The sequence below is a fragment of the Parus major genome, chromosome Z (genome assembly GCF_001522545.3).
Source record: "Parus major isolate Abel chromosome Z, Parus_major1.1, whole genome shotgun sequence".
NCBI lineage: Eukaryota > Metazoa > Chordata > Aves > Passeriformes > Paridae > Parus > Parus major.
The window spans coordinates 13,407,667-13,425,221 of NC_031799.1; the positions used below are offsets into that span (position 1 = coordinate 13,407,667).

Sequence of the window (17,555 nt, forward strand, 5' to 3'; positions counted from 1 at the left end):
GGAAGGAAGGAAGGAAGGAAGGAAGGAAGGAAGGAAGGAAGGAAGGAAGGAAGGAAGGAAGGAAGGAAGGAAGGAAGGAAGGAAGGAAGGAGACTGAGTTACAATGTATTTTTTCTTTTCAAAAAAAACTTTTTCAAAAGTTTTCTTTTGAAAATCACTTAGCTTCTCATGTAGTTAGTTTCTGTTACAGAGAATATATTCTACCTTTCTTACCTGAATGCACAGGGGAAATGCCAGTGTGTCATGGCATATTTGCATATGGAGAGCTCTTCTTCTATGCTGTAAGAACATGATGTCAGAGAGAATACTTCTTTTACTTTCTTATTAATATGCACTAAGTTAACTGGCAGGAAAATAAACCCAGATAATACTGTTAAGAATTTGTAATAATACTGTTACAAATTTGTCTTTGACTACAAAAGAAAAATTTTAATTATTTGAACATAGTCAAACTTGCCAATTGGAACGTAATCCAAGGTTTGCTTGCCTTCACCTGTGAAAGACCTTGTCTCCCTGCTCACTTCTGGTCCTTCTCAGTGTTAGCATTTTATCTTTAGCCCAGTCCTTATTAATAAGTCTACAGCCAAACAGGCCTATAATGTCTGCAGTGTTTCTTTCCTAATAGTTCTCTGTCTTCCTATCTATACTAGTTTAAGCTATACTTAATGTATTAGCCTTTATTTTAAAGACTATGAAATGTGTTAGGTTTAGGCAGTAAATCAATAATCTTTAAGAATCTGGTAATCTGCAGATTTTCATGAACAAGAATACAGGTATGTCTCTAAAAATTCACATTTTGATGGGGTTTTTTATAAGAGTTTTGGTATCAGTTGTATAAATACCCTAATAAAGCTTTGTTCTTGTTCGAGTACCATCAATAATCCCAGAATGCTTTGAGAATAGTTCTTCTCAGGAGAGCAAATATCTGAAGATCAGTGTTCTTTCAGAACACAGATAAGGAATTCCTGACTGCGATATTTGCCTCAGGAGACAAAGTATTACAGATTATGTTGGACATAAGCTGTGTATATTGTATGGTTTTGTAAACCTTTAATCTTAGGAGCATAAACATGGCATAATTCACTGAGACACTATGATAGCACAAAAGAGAAAATCTGATCAAAATCACGGTCTGGCCTAGGACAAGACATTTTCACTCTTTGGATTCCTTGCTACGAATGCCTTGTCTAATGAGTCGTGAAGCACATTAAGATAGAAATTTGTGGTTATATGCTGTCGAGTTAGACATGTCTAGTTTTTACTAGTTTTTTACACAAAGGATAATGCTTGACTGCTTAAATATACCATAATGTTTTGTACATATAGCTAACAAAAAAATTAATTTATTGTACTTATTATTGTATTAAGTCTCCCCTTACTGAGACTTGTTTGTAATTTTTCTTTAAAATTTTGGGATGATGGATTGCTTTTTCATGCATAGCCTTTATTACTTTTCAATATATTTACTAATTGAAAATGAGTAACTTCTAAAGTGAAAGAAGATTAAACATTTACTAAAATTAGTAAAGTGATAAAACTGTAAGTTATATTGATAAGAGGACCAAAATTATTTTCTGAGAAACCTAATAAAATCCACCCTGACATAATGGGTGTTCATGAGAGACAGACAAATTATTAGTTACCTTTTATTATATCTTTTTAATATGGCTTTTACAAATTCTGTTCATCTATTCACTTCATGCTGAACATTCCCCACTCCTTACATCCTGCTCCATCCAGGAGTCTTTCATAAAGGATCTTACTTAGTCTTCTTGGCTTTTTCCAAGTCACACCATTATTTGGGATGCATGTAAACTTACCTGTAAAACTTCAGTGAGCTGTTTCTTTGTGGCTTAATGGCATGAGATAGGTATATATTGAATGTCCTTCCCAATGCTTTCCAAATGGATATTCTTCACGTGTTAGAAACACTGGTGATGTACAACAATGGTTCTCCATAATCTTATGCTCAACTACTAGCAATAAAAAGCAGTCTGCCTCCTCCAAAATCAGAGTGGTTTGTTGTAGGAACACTGGAGTGTAGTGTCAGGTATCAGACAACTCCAGAGATCATACTTACCAGCAAATAGTGTCTCAAGTTAAGGTTATGCAGCTGTAGACATTATAAGACTGTATTGTTGAAGCTTCCTTCAGATTTCCAAAGGCTTCGGTTTTCCAGATATTTTAAGTCCTAGCCAGGATGGGTTTTTTCTGGTGTCTTCCTTGATTCTGAAGTAAAAGTAGTATATAATACCTGCCACATGGATTTCTATTTTGAGTACATTTTCCTTCTTTTTGTATACTTTTGTAGGGCTGTTGGAATTAAAACGCATATTCTTAGAGGTGTAATAGAAAAAGGCAGAAAATTTACCTATTAAGACCTCCAGTGTGATTTCCTAAACAGTTTGATATTCAGCAGTATCTAAATATGTTTCAGCTAACACAGAAGTTTCAAAGATCAACAATCTGATGCCAGATGTCACACAGTATTATTTGTGGACCTATACATTGTTCTTCAAATAAAAACATTTGTAACATGCAATATGTTTGGTTATAGCCATTAAATCCTTAGTGGAGATTGCAGTAGTTTTAGAACTCCCCTGTGTTATTTTAACAGAATTTTTGGCATTCTGCAGTCAGTAATGTTGTGTTATAACAGTAAAAAGGATTTACATCTTGAAAGATCAGTGAAAGATGTTCACACCACCTGCTTATGGCATGTAACTGCAGGGAGCTGCCTTACTTCACTGACTGTATCTACAGAGCTTGGATTCTTTGCTTTTAGTCCCCTTATCACAGAAATGCCTGATGACTACTACTAACCTGACAGTAAATGGTGTGAATGTTCTCTGAACTCTTCCTGTAGTATCCTTAAAATTCCCAGGAGTAAAAATGCCTTCATGTTTTTATTTCTGAAATCAAGCAGCAGTGTAAAGTTTCCAGTACAACTCAAACAAATAAATCACAGTCCTTCTGTCTTTACAGTTGAAACCCAGGCTCTCAACAGTGGTTCCACTGTACTCTCTGAAGATGGCAAGAGATTATGAGATACGAATCCGATCAAGACAACGAACTTCTGAAAAATTCGGGGAGTTTAGTGAAATCCTCTATGTATCATTTTCTCAAATAGGCATTGTATGTGATCACTGTACAGAAGGTAAATAAGGAAAGTGTTTTTATAGCTGTGATTCTTGTCTTTTTGGTGATGGGGTGGAGGGAGGTTTCAACCATGTTATATGATAGAATACATAGGTAATCCAGCCTACTACATGAGAACCATTTGGGGAGATTGAGTGTTCAAGTTCCATACACAAGTTCAGAAGTAAACTCAGCAAAACTGTTCCACAGCTCATCAGAGAGCAAAAATACAAATAGCTTAAAAAAATAACTGCTGTTGCACATCTCATAGAATCTAAACCAGAATTAAATCTCATACCTCATCATCTAAAATGAGCACTTCAGTTGGAAAGAGAAGAATTGTGATTTCTTATAATACTATTGGCTAAGTTTTTTTCCAGAATTCTGTGCTTTTCTGATCATCCTGGTGTACTATCAAGGGCAGTGAGTGTTTTTCTGATTCTTGTTTATGACTGGTATTCATTTTAAAGTGCTGTTAAAAACAGAAGAAGAAGCAGCCATTGAGGATCACATTTTTTCTTATGAAGGAATGAGACAGTACCTTTTCCAGAAGTGTTCTTAGGTCTGAACTACTAAATTAAGTCTTAAAAGTAATTTTAACAAGCTGTTTCACGTCATTTTCCAGGGTATTAATGAAGGTGTTACATAAAACAACCTGTAACTCTTAGCTTTCAAAATCTTGCTAGATTCTCCTTTTTAGCTCTTCTTATTATTAGTTCTCATTTCTAATTTATAGGAACAGTTAATGTTCTGTACATGTGGCATTTTTTTATTAACCCCATTCACATTAAGTGGTCAAGGTTTTCATATGAATGAAATTGAAATACTAGGAAAATCTATGGCCATCCTACAGCCAGTTTTCTTCGGTCACTGCAACTCAGATTCTCCAAGGTGGTCCAAATCCACAAACCTCACACAGCAGCAGTGAGCTAATTTGATTGAGAATTTATTTTTGCTTCTTTTGTATATCACTTTCAGGAACACAGAACTAAACTTTAGATACATTTCATGTATTAATAATTTAAAGTCTTCTAATGGAATGTTCTAACTTCTTGAAGGAGCTGGACATTTGCTGATCTCTCTGACATGACAGTGAGTTACTAAAATAGAGATCTGTTTAACACAGACATATCCATATAGGATTTTATTGATGCTTGAAAGCATGTCTGGTCAAAATCTGAGCTGGCAACACAGGGCTCAAACTTGTATCTGAACTTCTTGTTTTTTCTCTGAAAAGTCATTTATGATCATATATAGAATTCTAACGCTTTCTGTCCAGTGTTCCTTGGCCCAAAAATATAGGAGTGAAATCTTTGTAGGAAATTTAAAATTATGAAAAAAAATGAGAAAAACCTAAGACTACAGCTAGAAAAAAAATTCTCTCTGCTTTGTAATTTAAAAGGTCATATTAAGAATAATGTAATTGCTAGTATTTAAGATAATATTATCTCATTTATCAGCATGGTTCTTCATTTCTACTAAATTGCTTTTCTCAATTAATTTCTAAATTCTTTGTAGCCACATGCAAGGTCAATAAAAGAGGCTTTTTTTTCAGTTGATTCAGTTGGTACACAACATAATTAATGTCCAGCCTTTAGAAAGAGAAGTAGTATGCTTTTTGACACCACCATATTTTAGTTCTTGTGAGAGAAAAATAGTTTGCTTGTGATTTTGTGTGTTACTAGTAATGTTCTCTCAGCTTGGATGAACAAGTAGTAGCATGGTCTGTGGCATTCTATGCCCTCAGGACTACTTATACCATGTTCCAAGCAGGCAGAATGTTCCTCATGGCTGGTTTTGCTATAGACATTATCTTTATTAAGATCTTGTTTAGATTTATGAAATCAGTCTGATTTAGCAAGGAGTCTCAGTGGAACTGTACGTGCATGGAAACTGCTGAGACCAAAAGCTGCCATGGATTAGGAATGATGCTTCCCAATTCAGTGCTGCGACTGAGACTCTCCCAAACCACACCCCACTCAGTCCCCCCTTCCCCTTTCTGCTCCAGTGGGAAGGAGTTGAGAACTGATGACACAAAAAGTGAATATCACAAGTTGAGATACAAACAGTTTACTGGAAATGGCAATGAGATAAGAAAACAAACAGTAAAAGCAACAATATTAATAGCAAAAGTATACAAAAGAGAGGGTGGTTCACACCCTCTGAATGAGAGATGCTCACTGCAGAGACAACAAGCAGCAATGCCACCACTTTTTTTCAGCCAGAAGTCACCCCCTTCTTCTTGGAAACCAGGGAGTCCCTTTGTCCTCCCCTGGCAGTGACATGAGGTGGTATCAGAGAACCTCCAAGTGCTGTCCAGAACTAGAACAAAAGCACATTTTTATTTCTGTTGAACACAAAAGTTTCACATTTAAGTAACAAAAATTTTCATCAGTTTTTACCACTTTGGAATCCTCAGGTAGTAAAAGACTAGGTTGAAATTAAAGATGTGACAGTGATGGAGATTCCTGCTTATATGTTCATGTTTTGTTGTTTCAGAAGTTGAGTTTCCATGGTTCTTAGTTGTTGTCTTTGGAGTGTGTGGGCTGGCTGTAACAGTGATCTCAATCATGCTGTCTAAACAACCAAGGTAGAGACTTTTTATTTGTTGGATTTTATGTACCTGTAGCTTAAAAAAATAAAAAAATTAAAAAATATTTTTCAATTATTTCAAATCTGGGGGACTAGGAACCATTCTGGACATTTTTGTCCATTCTTGTAAACTACATATAACTGGAATTAGTATGTATGGGGCCTTCAGCAAGGGAAATCTGGTTATGTTTATCTTTGTCTTTGACTGCAATACATTTTATTCTGCAGAATTTACATGATTGATCTACTTAGGCTTTGAATGGGGCTTGTTTTTTAGTTCACTCAAATTTTGTGCATACTATTTTTTATTCACATGCTGTTCAAAAGTTTCATACAAACCTATGTCTATGTATTTGATTTTGTTCTTAGACCATTCCACTAAACTCTACTCCACTAAACTTTCCTTGAAGCCAAGGAAAGAGCTTGAGTCATAGGGGAATATTTGGTCTCTGTGAATAAATTGCTCCTGTATACAACAGGAATAAAATAAAACAATTGCATTGTTTGTAAAAATCACAAAATTGTGTCATATACAAAAATGAAAGAATGAAACATACATAAAATGACAGGTCTTAAAATTAATTAATTAATATGTGTTTCCAGGAATAAGTTTTGACAGAATTCAACTTGGATGTCATATAAGTTCTGTTGCACACTATGGAGCAACACCATGGTCAAGACCCAGTGCACACACACATGCTGTCAGTGGTGTATATACACTTTGAAAATGAACACTGAGTAGTTTTGCACCTTATGTTTCATTTCACATTTTGCAGTTAAAACAATAAAGTGCATTTGGAGCAGATCTAAAAAAAATATTTTTTCATTAAGCAGTAGTGTTGTATTTAAGCAACTCCATGGTTTGACAGGGTTTAAATTCAGGAAGACATTTTCTGCAATAGCATCCCAATCCCAGATTTAAAAGCAAGGCTCCTGATAAAATTCATGACAAAAGCCTGATGTGTCAGAATGGAGCAATGTGCATGTGGCACCAGGAGCTAAGGTCAGCACACTAAACAAGGGGTGGCATAGTCTCAGAAAAGCCTGAGGTCTGGAGCATATTTCTGATCAGAGTTTATAAATACCTTCCATGCTAATCATGAATGCTGGAAGAAGCTTTTCTCCACTGAGGACCTCCACGTGGAAAGTCTTTCTGGACGGTGGGTTTACGCCCTTTCCTTCAAACTGGACCATGTAGTGGTCCAGAATGGCAAGATATTCTGCAGAAAACCAGCCTGCATAGGTTTTCCATAATGCAAAATGTCCAGGCTTGGTTTCCTCCTGATTCTGAAAGATACCAGTTCATATTTTCCTCAGTTCTGATCTCACAGGCTCTGAACGAGTCTCTCTAGGACAGATGCCATAGGTTTAGGTCATTAGAGTTGAGAGATGAAAGCTTGAATAATGCTAAGCTAAGAAAAGAGCAGAGTATAGTTCTCCATCCCTAATGTCTTCTCCAGGCAGTGAGTGATAAAATTCTTTGTCTGTTTCATTAGAAGCAATGCCCAGTCCTGTCAGAATACCTGATTTGTGGATTCAACTGTAAAGCACAAGTCCTGACCCTGATAGCCCAACCAGTTCACACTGCCTCCCCAGGGATTAGGTGGAAAGTTACTGGATTTCTGGCTCTCATTAGGCTTGTTGGGCAGAACACTGAGGATCTGCTCAAAACCAGAAACATATGAGGAATTTTGATATGCCATGGTTAAGCCAAAGGTGCCTGAATTTCTCTCTAAACACTCTTTAAGACTTCTGTGACCCTCTCTGGACCTCACCAAGGTCACTAAAAAGGCAGAAAAACTAATATTTGGATTTGTATCTACCGTTTTCTTAATTTCTGCAGTTAACCTAGTATAAAGAGAAATCTGAATTTTCCTTTTGTTTATCTGTTGGCAAAAGAAGCAGGGAGGTAAAATGGAAGAGATAGGCATGACCAGCTACTGTTGGATTATTATCAAGGGAAAATCATCCTTCTATTAGAATTGGGAGGGCAGAGGGGGTGGTTTGGTTTGGAGAATTTTTTGGTCCCCTAAAAAATTAGGAATGCACTTTATGAAGGATTAGAATAATATGTATTTCCACAGCCTGCAAATGCCCAAGCAAGTTACTAGACCTTTCTCTACAAGTGTAAACGCCTGCCTTAATTATATATTACTTGCTGCACCAATAATTCAAAAAGTAAAACTGTCATAGAGATGGCAAAATACTAGCCTAAATTTTTGCAGATGTTTTTCATTTTTATTTAATAGTTCTAGAGTAATTCATTCTTTCCACCAATTCCCATTCTTTGTTCCCCTATTTAAATTTATTTGGCACATGCAAGGCTAATGTGTCCCTGAAAAAATTTTGGAAAAGTCACCACATACTGAGGTTTGTATCAGGTTCCATTGAAAAGTATGTAAAAAGGGAATCTATTGACAGAGCTCTAGGAATCTATTCTCTTTCTATACATCATTGACTTGTCAAAGACCAGACTCCAAAATGGATTTCCACATAAATTTAAGTGATTTCAAAACGGAATCTTGCAGGAAAGTTATTTCTTAATTTGCCATGAGAGAAAACGTTACTTCTTTTCCTTAGGAGTATTTGAAATGTCAATTTCAAACATTTAGGTTTTGAAGTAATTAAACATAAATGCAATGTAAGCCTGTCTTTTAAATTCCTCAAAAAAGACAACTGTAAATCAAAAGCCTCTTTTTTTTTTTTTTTCCAGGATAAAAATGCTTATTTTTCCTCCTGTGCCAGTTCCAAAGATTAAAGGGATTGACCCAGATCTTTTGAAGGTAATATTGAACTCGAAAATCTATGCTGAGAATCTTTGCAGTAGTAGCAGATGACAACTGTTGTCCCAGGCAGAAAAATTTTGTAGAAGAAAATTCTGACATTTGGGGAATTGCCATAGAATTAATTTCCATTAAATAATTTTGAATCCCTTTGTAATTATTACATAACTACAGTCATCTTTACATAAGTTAATATCATAAAAAGCACAAGCACTTGTATTAATGCCTTTATACAATCCTTTTTTATTTGCTTTGTAGAAAGGAAAGCTAGATGAAGTGAATTCCATCTTAGCCTGCCATGACAACTACAAGACACAGCTGTACAGCGATGACTTGTGGGTTGAGTTTATTGAGCTGGACATAGAAGACCCTGATGAGAAGAACAGAGCCTCAGACACTGACAGGCTACTGAGTGAAGATCATCTGAAATCTCACGGTTGCTTGGGAGCAAAGGATGATGATTCTGGACGGGCCAGTTGTTGTGAACCAGATATTCCAGAGACAGACTTCAGTGCAAGTGACACGTGTGATGCCACCTCTGATAGCGATCAGTTCAAAAAGGCTACTGAAAAAGAAGAGGATCTCTTGTGCCTTGACAGACAAGATAATGATGAGTCACTTCCAAACCTGGCCAACACAGACCCACAACGCCAGCATAGGAATACTCAGTCTGAAAATAGCCACCTGTGGGCACCCTTTGGAGACAGCGTTGAGTCACCCCGTCCGTCAGTCCATACCCAGATAAGCAACCAGAATTCACTGACAAGTACGGACTTCTATGCTCAAGTGAGTGATATCACTCCAGCAGGCAGGGTTGTACTATCACCAGGGCAGAAATCCAGGTTGGGGAGAGCACAGCGCGAAAGCTGCACAGAACAAAACTTCACCATGGACAACACCTATTTCTGTGAGGCAGATGTGAAAAAATGCATTGCTGTGACTTCCCACGAAGAGAATGAGCCACGTGTTCCGGAACAAGGCTATAATGAAGATGGCTATTTCACCACAGAGAGCCTTACCACTACTGTTGCCAATCTTGGAGCTTCAACAGCAGTACCCCCAAGTTCAGAGCTGCCTGTTGCAGACTATACATCAATCCACATCGTTCAGTCTCCACAAGGCCTTGTGCTCAATGCGACCGCGCTGCCGGTGCCAGACAAGGAATTCAACGTGTCTTGTGGCTATGTGAGCACAGACCAGCTGAACAAAATCATGCCGTAGCTCTTCATTGATTTGGTGTGTGTAGTGTTTCACAGCACAGAGTCAGTTTGGGGCTTGTATGCTGAAACCAAAATGAAGTCTAAAAGTTTTTTCTGATTCCTATAATTTTATCTGAAATGTTGCAGCCTAAAATATACATCAAAATATTCCTATTGTGTTCTGTAAATATTATCTATGAATTTGTCTTGAGGCTGTTTTGTCTTGTTCTTGTGGGTGTTGATTTTTGTGAAATTAAGCCTTGAAATTGCTGTTTAATGTTCAATAAATTGTGCATTTTGATAAAGTTAAAAATCAGGTGGTTTTAAGTGTAAGAATTTAGAAAAAACTGCTGTTGGCAGAGATCTTTATATCAATAATTGGGAACTAATCATATAGGTGAAAACACAAAAATACCTTGACTAAGTCTATTTTGATTTATATAAATTGGTAAAATATATTTTAATACTTTGGTCATAAAACCATAAATGTTTTCTATTACACTATACAGTTAAATACAGTTCAATTATAGTGACCCATTTAAGTGATGTAATTGCTGCAGTCCTAAAAAGGAGTTTTGGGGTTTTTAAAATTTTGTTCACAGCTAAAAGAAAAAATAGATTTTTACAGAGCCATTTTATACCTCAAAAAAAAACCTGTAGAAAAAATAAAAAATATTGTAGGAACTTAAAAGTAACTGATTCTATTACTTTCTTGCGGTAACTAGTATAGAAATAAACATGCAATTTAAAGTTCTGTGTAAAATTTTAAAATATCCAGCATACTTGGGCAAATTATTATGTTCTTCATCAGATTCTAGTTAATGCTAATAATAATAATACACTTTTTTATGTAAAATCTTGTTGACCACAGTATTAAACACTGTGCAACTAAACTTTCACTGAAATTTTTTGAGAACATGTGAATAAGCTCTGATAACTTAGCAGCATAGTATCTTCATATTTGACCAACTTCTGAGGCCCTTCCAGAGCCAAAGGTATCACTACATTTATTAGTCTGTGCCACATAAAGTCTTTATAAAAAAAATTACTTAAGGACTTCAGAAGTTAGCCAGCAGTTAATTTTTAAAGATATAACAGGATTAAAATACTTCAGTGGAACAAGGGGATCAAGTGCAGTATTGTTCAAACGTGGTTTTTGTTTTTGCAGCCTAACAGCATCTCCTCTGACTGTGTTAGGCGGACTTTCAGAAGGAAAGGTGGGGAAGCTCTCTGTTCTTGCATATGTTAAGAACCTGATAGAGCTTTGCAATTAACAGTTATTATAAACTGTTTCAGGAGTTACCTTCCTAGGCCATGGTTTCATCACAGCAGGGTTCTTCTCGGAAAGCAAATAGGAACATTCATTTCTTTACTCTGACCTGAACAGAAGTGTATGATATGCAGCAAATTCGGGTCTTGCTTATGTCTCCAACAGAACTGATGCTCTATTTGTGACCAAGTGCTACATAACTGGGCCCAACTACTGGGTGGGATTTTTAAGTTTAGCACGTACTTTATGGTAAATGTGCATTAGATATTCTGCTAATTTGCTGCTATAATTTTCTAACAGCTACATTATTTAGTTTCATATAAAATTTCATAGATGATAGACACTAATGCAAGTAATGCTTATGTGTGTGTTTGAAAGAAGTTTCTTACTCTATTTCTATTGCCAAAAATAGTTAAATACCTCAGTCAAACTCAGAATGTCATTTTGGTACTTACTGGTCACACAAGCCATGATATGCCGGTCAAAAAACGTGTCTTTCAGTCTCTATTTAACTTTCTCTATGTTAGTGTTTGTTTGTCTTTCTCAAAGTTTAATAAATGTATTGTCTTTCATTTTTCTGGACACAATGTGGTTTTTTGCAGATAATTAATTTTTTTAATGGAAAATAGATATTTTATTAGGAGAAATCAAATATTTCTTGTAGAATAAAGCATAAACCCACTTTTCTCAGAACAGAAACAATGCCTTATGGATCAGTGTTTTCACTAATGCATTTGTGTGGAGAGATAGGGCATACTGTACCCAGAGCTGGCCAAGACATGTTACCAATTTAGCTGGCCCATTTATGTGCTGCCTGAACATCCTGTGATTGACAGGCTAGTCCCCAGCCTGTACTGGTGCATGGGTTTCTTCCTCCCCAGCTGCAGGACCCTGCATTTGCCTTTGTTGAACTTCATTAGGTTCTTCTCCACTCAACTCTCCAGCCTGTCCAGGTATCACACAGGCTCCTGGTGTATCCACCACTCCTCTCAGTCCTGTGCCATCTGCCAGCTTGTTCCTTCATCCAGGTCACTGATCAATAAGCTGAACAAGACTGGACCCAGTACTGACCCCTGGGGAACACCACAGGTCTCCAACTGCACTCTGCACTGCTGATCACAGCCCTCTGAGCTCTGCCAGTCAATTCTCAACCCACCCCATTGTCCACTCATCAACCTGTGCTTCCTGAGCTTCCTGTGAGGATGTTACAGGAGACAGAGTTAAAAAGCCTTGCCAAAATCCAGGCAGACAACATCCACTGCTTTCCCCTCATCTACCCAGCTAAGCATCACATAATAAAAGGCTTTTCTATTCCCTATGCTGCATGCATTGGCCTACAAGCATTCCAGGGAGTAGGTGGGCATGGCAGTCTCCCAGGAGAGTTGGAGGAGAATTATCACAACCACACACACACACATGCACACGCACCTGCCTTGAGGTGACCGACCTTTTGGTTCTTACCTTTGAAGGCATCTAGGGAACATTCACCACTGCTGTGGTTGGCCTGGTCTATTTCCTAATGCAATGGTGTGAGCGTTGCCATGTTGAATCCCACCCCAAAGTCCTTCACTTTAAAGCCCATCTCAAACACATTGGCCAGCCTGCATGTAAACTGCCTGCATGTGTTCCCTTCCTTAGAATGACACTTTGTTCATAGATTACCTGGCAGAATCAGCAAGAAGCCACCTTGGTTTGGAAAAGTTTGAATTTGAGCCTCTTTTTATTAGTCAAAGACAATGTAAATTTCCAAGGCTTAGTGTTACAAGAAACTGAAAAAAGCATCTATACCAGTTTCCACTAAGATAAATAATTTTTTCAAACATAATGACTTACACTACTACTCTTTACTACTTAGGGTGAAATATTTTTTCTGACTTACGATACAGGAAGTGAAATCAGCAGATTATGAGAGCTGTTCAGTCTGAATGAAAATTAACATTATCAAAGGTATATTTTCTATTTTAAAATGGAGTATTAAAGAACAGTTGAGTGCTCTTTAGACCTACCATAATTTTAGAAATGCTTCAATTTAATGATGATAGTCTCTGCTGGGAACAATTTACTGTCATATACAGTTTAGTATATATAATTACATATGCATCATCTTAGTTATAAGAATGAGAAGTAATTCTCTGGTTCAAAGAGAAACTTCAAACCATATGACTTTAGCCACAGGCATCTTTCTTTCCTGCATTGAGATTTGCTAGCTGTAGGGCCCATTGCCAGACACAAAACAGGAGTGCCTGATGCACGCTACCTGATCTGAGAGGAGAAGGGAGAAAATGTTTGGAGCCTGATACTATTTTTATTAAAGAAGAAATGCAAACTTGTGTGGTGGGAAAACATGAAAGCACTACAGAATCTTAGTTTTGCAATAGCAATTTTTCAGCTTAACACAGAATATCTATTTCACCAGGATGGTGAAATTGGTAAGAATTTAACTATCTTTTATCATCAATTGACTTTGAGGAGGTACGAGTGGATATAGTTCTCTCATGGAACTGACTCTGTCTAAATGTAATTTAACAGTACAAATTCTTCTCTCTGACTAATCATTATTAATTGCATACACAGTCAGTGCTTTAACTGCCATGGAAACCATGCCCTCAGGCCACAGAAGCAAGATGTAATCCAAATCCATTTCTGTTATTAGTATACTACTTAAACACTATGGCATAACTGTATTGAGCAAGTGGTTCCTTATCGTCTCTAATTAGGGCTATTAGAGTAGGAAACATTCAGAAGCAGAAGAGAAACTACCAGTGGTGTCAGAGAAACAGGCATAGCAGAACAGCTGCCAGCAGTCACATGGTAAGCAGATGCAGTTACTAAAATCGATGCATCTAGTAAACTGGCATGCTGTTTGAAAGGTTTAATTTTTATCACTACAGTATTTGGTATTTCTCTTGCAGAATATAAGCTTCTTTATACAAATATATGAAAATTAGCTGAATAATGATACATTAGCTTCCTGAAATTAGTCTGAGTAAGCAGATCATCACATATCGTGTGGTAATTTGTAAGAGAATAGGTGAACTCCCCTCTCAACACTGGATGAAATAAAAGTCTGCAGAAGGCTAAGTGGGAGTAAGAGCAAAGTTGAAGAGCTTATGCTTTCAGCTTTCTATAGGTTCCCATCACAATGCTACAAATGATGCTTCCACTACTGTCCCTGGTCTGCTTTTAAGCTCGTACTGAAGGAAGTGAAATCTTCCCATAACAGACAGCTGAGACTTAGACATGCCAGGAAACTGATTTGTCTTTTGTAACTTTTTTATATATTTTTATATATTATTTCCCTTGAATATGAAACCTTTACAATATTATACTAGAAAGACATAAACTATAGAACAGGAATGCAGTGTCAGTTAACTTCCTCATACTAAAACTTTTCAGATCTATTGCCCAGCAGCTATCTGTGTAGCATGTACAGTGCTACAGTCTCAGGTTACAGAGGAAATACCAACTTTTCCCTTCTGAATGAAAAACTCCTTCAGGAACTAATTCTTTGAGCCAGCTGAATGTAAGTTCCTTGAATAGTAAGGCTCAGGCTTGGAAATTTACTAAAGACAACATGATTCCTAGCTAAAACTCTGCTACCAAATGAGTAGCTCCAACCCTTCTTCAACAGACATCTGAGCACACTGGGGTTGTTACCCAGAGATCATTACAAGCATCCTATCTTCCACCTGTGGTGTAGTTGTGTGGGGTTCCTTAAGCCAAATTTTTAGCTGTGTGGTAGAATTCTTTCTCTCTCACAGCATATTTTTGGTGGAGTAAGAAAGATTTTCTAGTGCCCTGAAATGCCATGTAAATTTTGAGTGACATCCTCTGAGCCAAACTGCTGCTGGAACAATGTGCCACTCTGGACAAGTTCCTGTGTTAACTGCAATTAGATTTGTAACCCTAATGTGTTTGAAGATGCAAAATTTTACTCTGTTGAGTTCATACACTTTGTGGTCACAGTCAAATACCAAGAACAGACCAGCCAAAGAATGACCTATTTTATGAAAAGTTCCAGGGACACATGGTCTCTTGCCTTTATAGTATAAATAATGGCAAAGTTGTTTCACTTTCTTTTGAGTGTGGTTAGTATTAATTAGCTGGTCTTCACCAATCACCAGTCAATCAATTACAACAACCTTTTGAATTTACTTTATTTAGGAAGGTATTAAATGACTATTTTAGAAGCAAAATGCATGCTTTCAGCTTGGCACTGAAACTGAGCTGTCAGAAATAGAAATACAATAGCCAAGTGTCTTTACAAGTTTTCCTGATTCCACAGGGAATGATGTAGTAAATTATCCACAAGGCACAAGTATTCCTTTCTCACAAGACTGCCTGCAGCTGTTTAACTTTCATAGGAGGAGGAGTAATAACCAATGGAGAAAAAAGTAAAACAAAGAAAATATCATCTAAATGGACAGCTTCCAATAGGATCAATAAGACAAGATTTGATAATCACTGGAAAATGTATTCACTAACAAAACATCCTATGGTGTACTGTTAGAGCATGGTGCTAACAACACTGAGATCGTAGGTTTTATCCCTGTATCAGGCATTCACTTTAGAGTTGGTGATCCTTCTGGGTCCCCTCCAGCTCAGAATATTCTGTGACTTCAGAGAAATGTATTTCAGATAATATGCTCCTTGTCAGACGTTTGCATGGTTTAAACATTCACTACCACCCTGGTTTTTTCAGGTGTACAAGAAAACTAGGTCAAAAGTTCAGCACTATTTTAAAACTCCAAGAGATCCAGAATTATAAATAAATTGTAAGATTATAATTGTTATATTTGTGCTTAAAATTGAAATTATAATGGTTTGACCTATCAGCATGCAACAGAAGGATAAATCCAATGTTGATGGGAAACTACAGGAATACATGTGAGATTACTTAGAAAGCCAGGAAGCAGCACAATTACTTCTCTTGAGTTCATTCTCCTTTCTCTATTATTCTTCATCTCTGATGACTAGATTCATCAGTCATCTTTGTCATATCCTATTTAAAGTTAATAGAATATCTGTTAAATTCTTCCAAGAAAAGACTGGGAGTTTTTGTAGCTTGCACCATGTCTTGCAGGACAAAGTTTTGACATGATTGGAATGCTGACATGCATGCAGTATAAATAGTAAACAGTAATTTGAAAACTGAAAATCTTCTGAAAACAAAATTGTACTAATGACTTCAAGATTTTCAGCCAAATCAAGGATCTGGTTTTGCATAATTACATTCTTTCTGGAAGTGGTTCCAAATGGATGCCATTGATACACTCTAATGAAGAATACTTGACTACTGAAGAACTCAGGGCACAAGAATAACTGAATATAGACAGACAGTCTCTTCCCTGCAGCATAGATTAAACTTTTTGTTTTAATGTAGTTAAATTATTTAGTCTAGGTATTTGATTTCTGTTCTGCCATAGATATATACATAACCAGAGAAGCTGTGGATGTCCCACCCCTGCAAGTCTTTAGGGCCAGGATGGATGGAGTTGTGAGCAACCTGACCCAGCAAAAAGCATCACTGCCATACCAGGGGGTTGGAACTACACAACCTTTAAGGCCCCTTCCAACACAGGCCATTCTATGATTCTGTGATCTATGAAAAAAACATCTGTGTCAGAAAAAGAAAAACAAGCTGTGCTAGAAATTAAAGCTTTCCCTCCTGCTCGAAACTTTTAAAACAAAAGCGTTGTTTTGACCAGCTAAATGACTGCAAAGGTCTCAGACTCTAATGATACATGAGGGGCTTTTTCTTGTTTCTTACATACCAGTCTACGCAACAAAGCAGTGGAACAGGCTACCTTAATTCCATATGGCTAAGTATTTTATTATGAGTTATGCTGCAGAAGAACGCAGGCTATTCCAGACAAAGACTTGCAGACAGCAAGATACAATGAGCTAGTTTTCCACTAGCTCCACTTAGAAAGTTATTTCTCAAGGCAAAACAAAGCCATTTTACAGTGAGCATGTAGTACAGCTCACACAGAAGATTGTGTGGGGTTTCACAGATTCACTGAATGATACACATTTTAGGAGGTATTTGCCATCCATTTACCTAGTGTTTACTGTTTTGTTTGTTTTTTTAGTTCATACTGCAACACAGAACATTCCTGTTAAAATTGCAAGGTATGGGATTCGTATGAGGAACATTAGAAATTTACTCTTTACCAGTCTCTTGTTACAAAAAAAATTAAATATTTATTTTGATACATACCATAATCACAAATGTTAAACAATTTTGTTTTTCAACTACTGAAGCTATAAACCAAAGATTAGGTCATCCTTTGACAAGCAAAAGACACAATAACAGAAGAAAAAAATACTTTGTGAACAGAAATTTCTGTTCTGTTTCTAAATAACAGCTAAAACACATGCTGAAATAAGTGATTTTTTTTTCCCCCTTAAGAATCCCACTCCAATATTTAGATAACAAACATGAACAACTTTTTTCCCTGAGGTGATTTTAATGGCTACAGATACTGTTTTAGCAGGTATATGTGCTCATACACACACACACTCTCACACACACACACACACACACACATATATATATATTTATATATTTAT

The 17,555-nt window shown here is 36.7% G+C and overlaps 1 protein-coding gene across 3 annotated transcripts in view; it reads left to right on the forward strand.

Annotated features, from left to right (window-relative positions):
* The window catches only part of GHR (growth hormone receptor), a 152,182-nt gene extending 140,628 nt beyond the window's left edge, over positions 1-11,554 (forward strand). For all 3 annotated transcript variants that reach the window (XM_015653138.3, XM_015653137.3, XM_015653135.2), the window contains exons 7-10: positions 2,986-3,157; positions 5,638-5,728; positions 8,444-8,513; positions 8,772-11,554. In XM_015653138.3, coding sequence (XP_015508624.1) covers positions 2,986-3,157; positions 5,638-5,728; positions 8,444-8,513; positions 8,772-9,734 — 1,296 coding nt within the window. In that variant the 3' untranslated portion in view covers positions 9,735-11,554. The remainder of the gene's footprint in view (positions 1-2,985; positions 3,158-5,637; positions 5,729-8,443; positions 8,514-8,771) is intronic.
* The last annotated feature ends 6,001 nt before the right edge of the window (positions 11,555-17,555 follow it).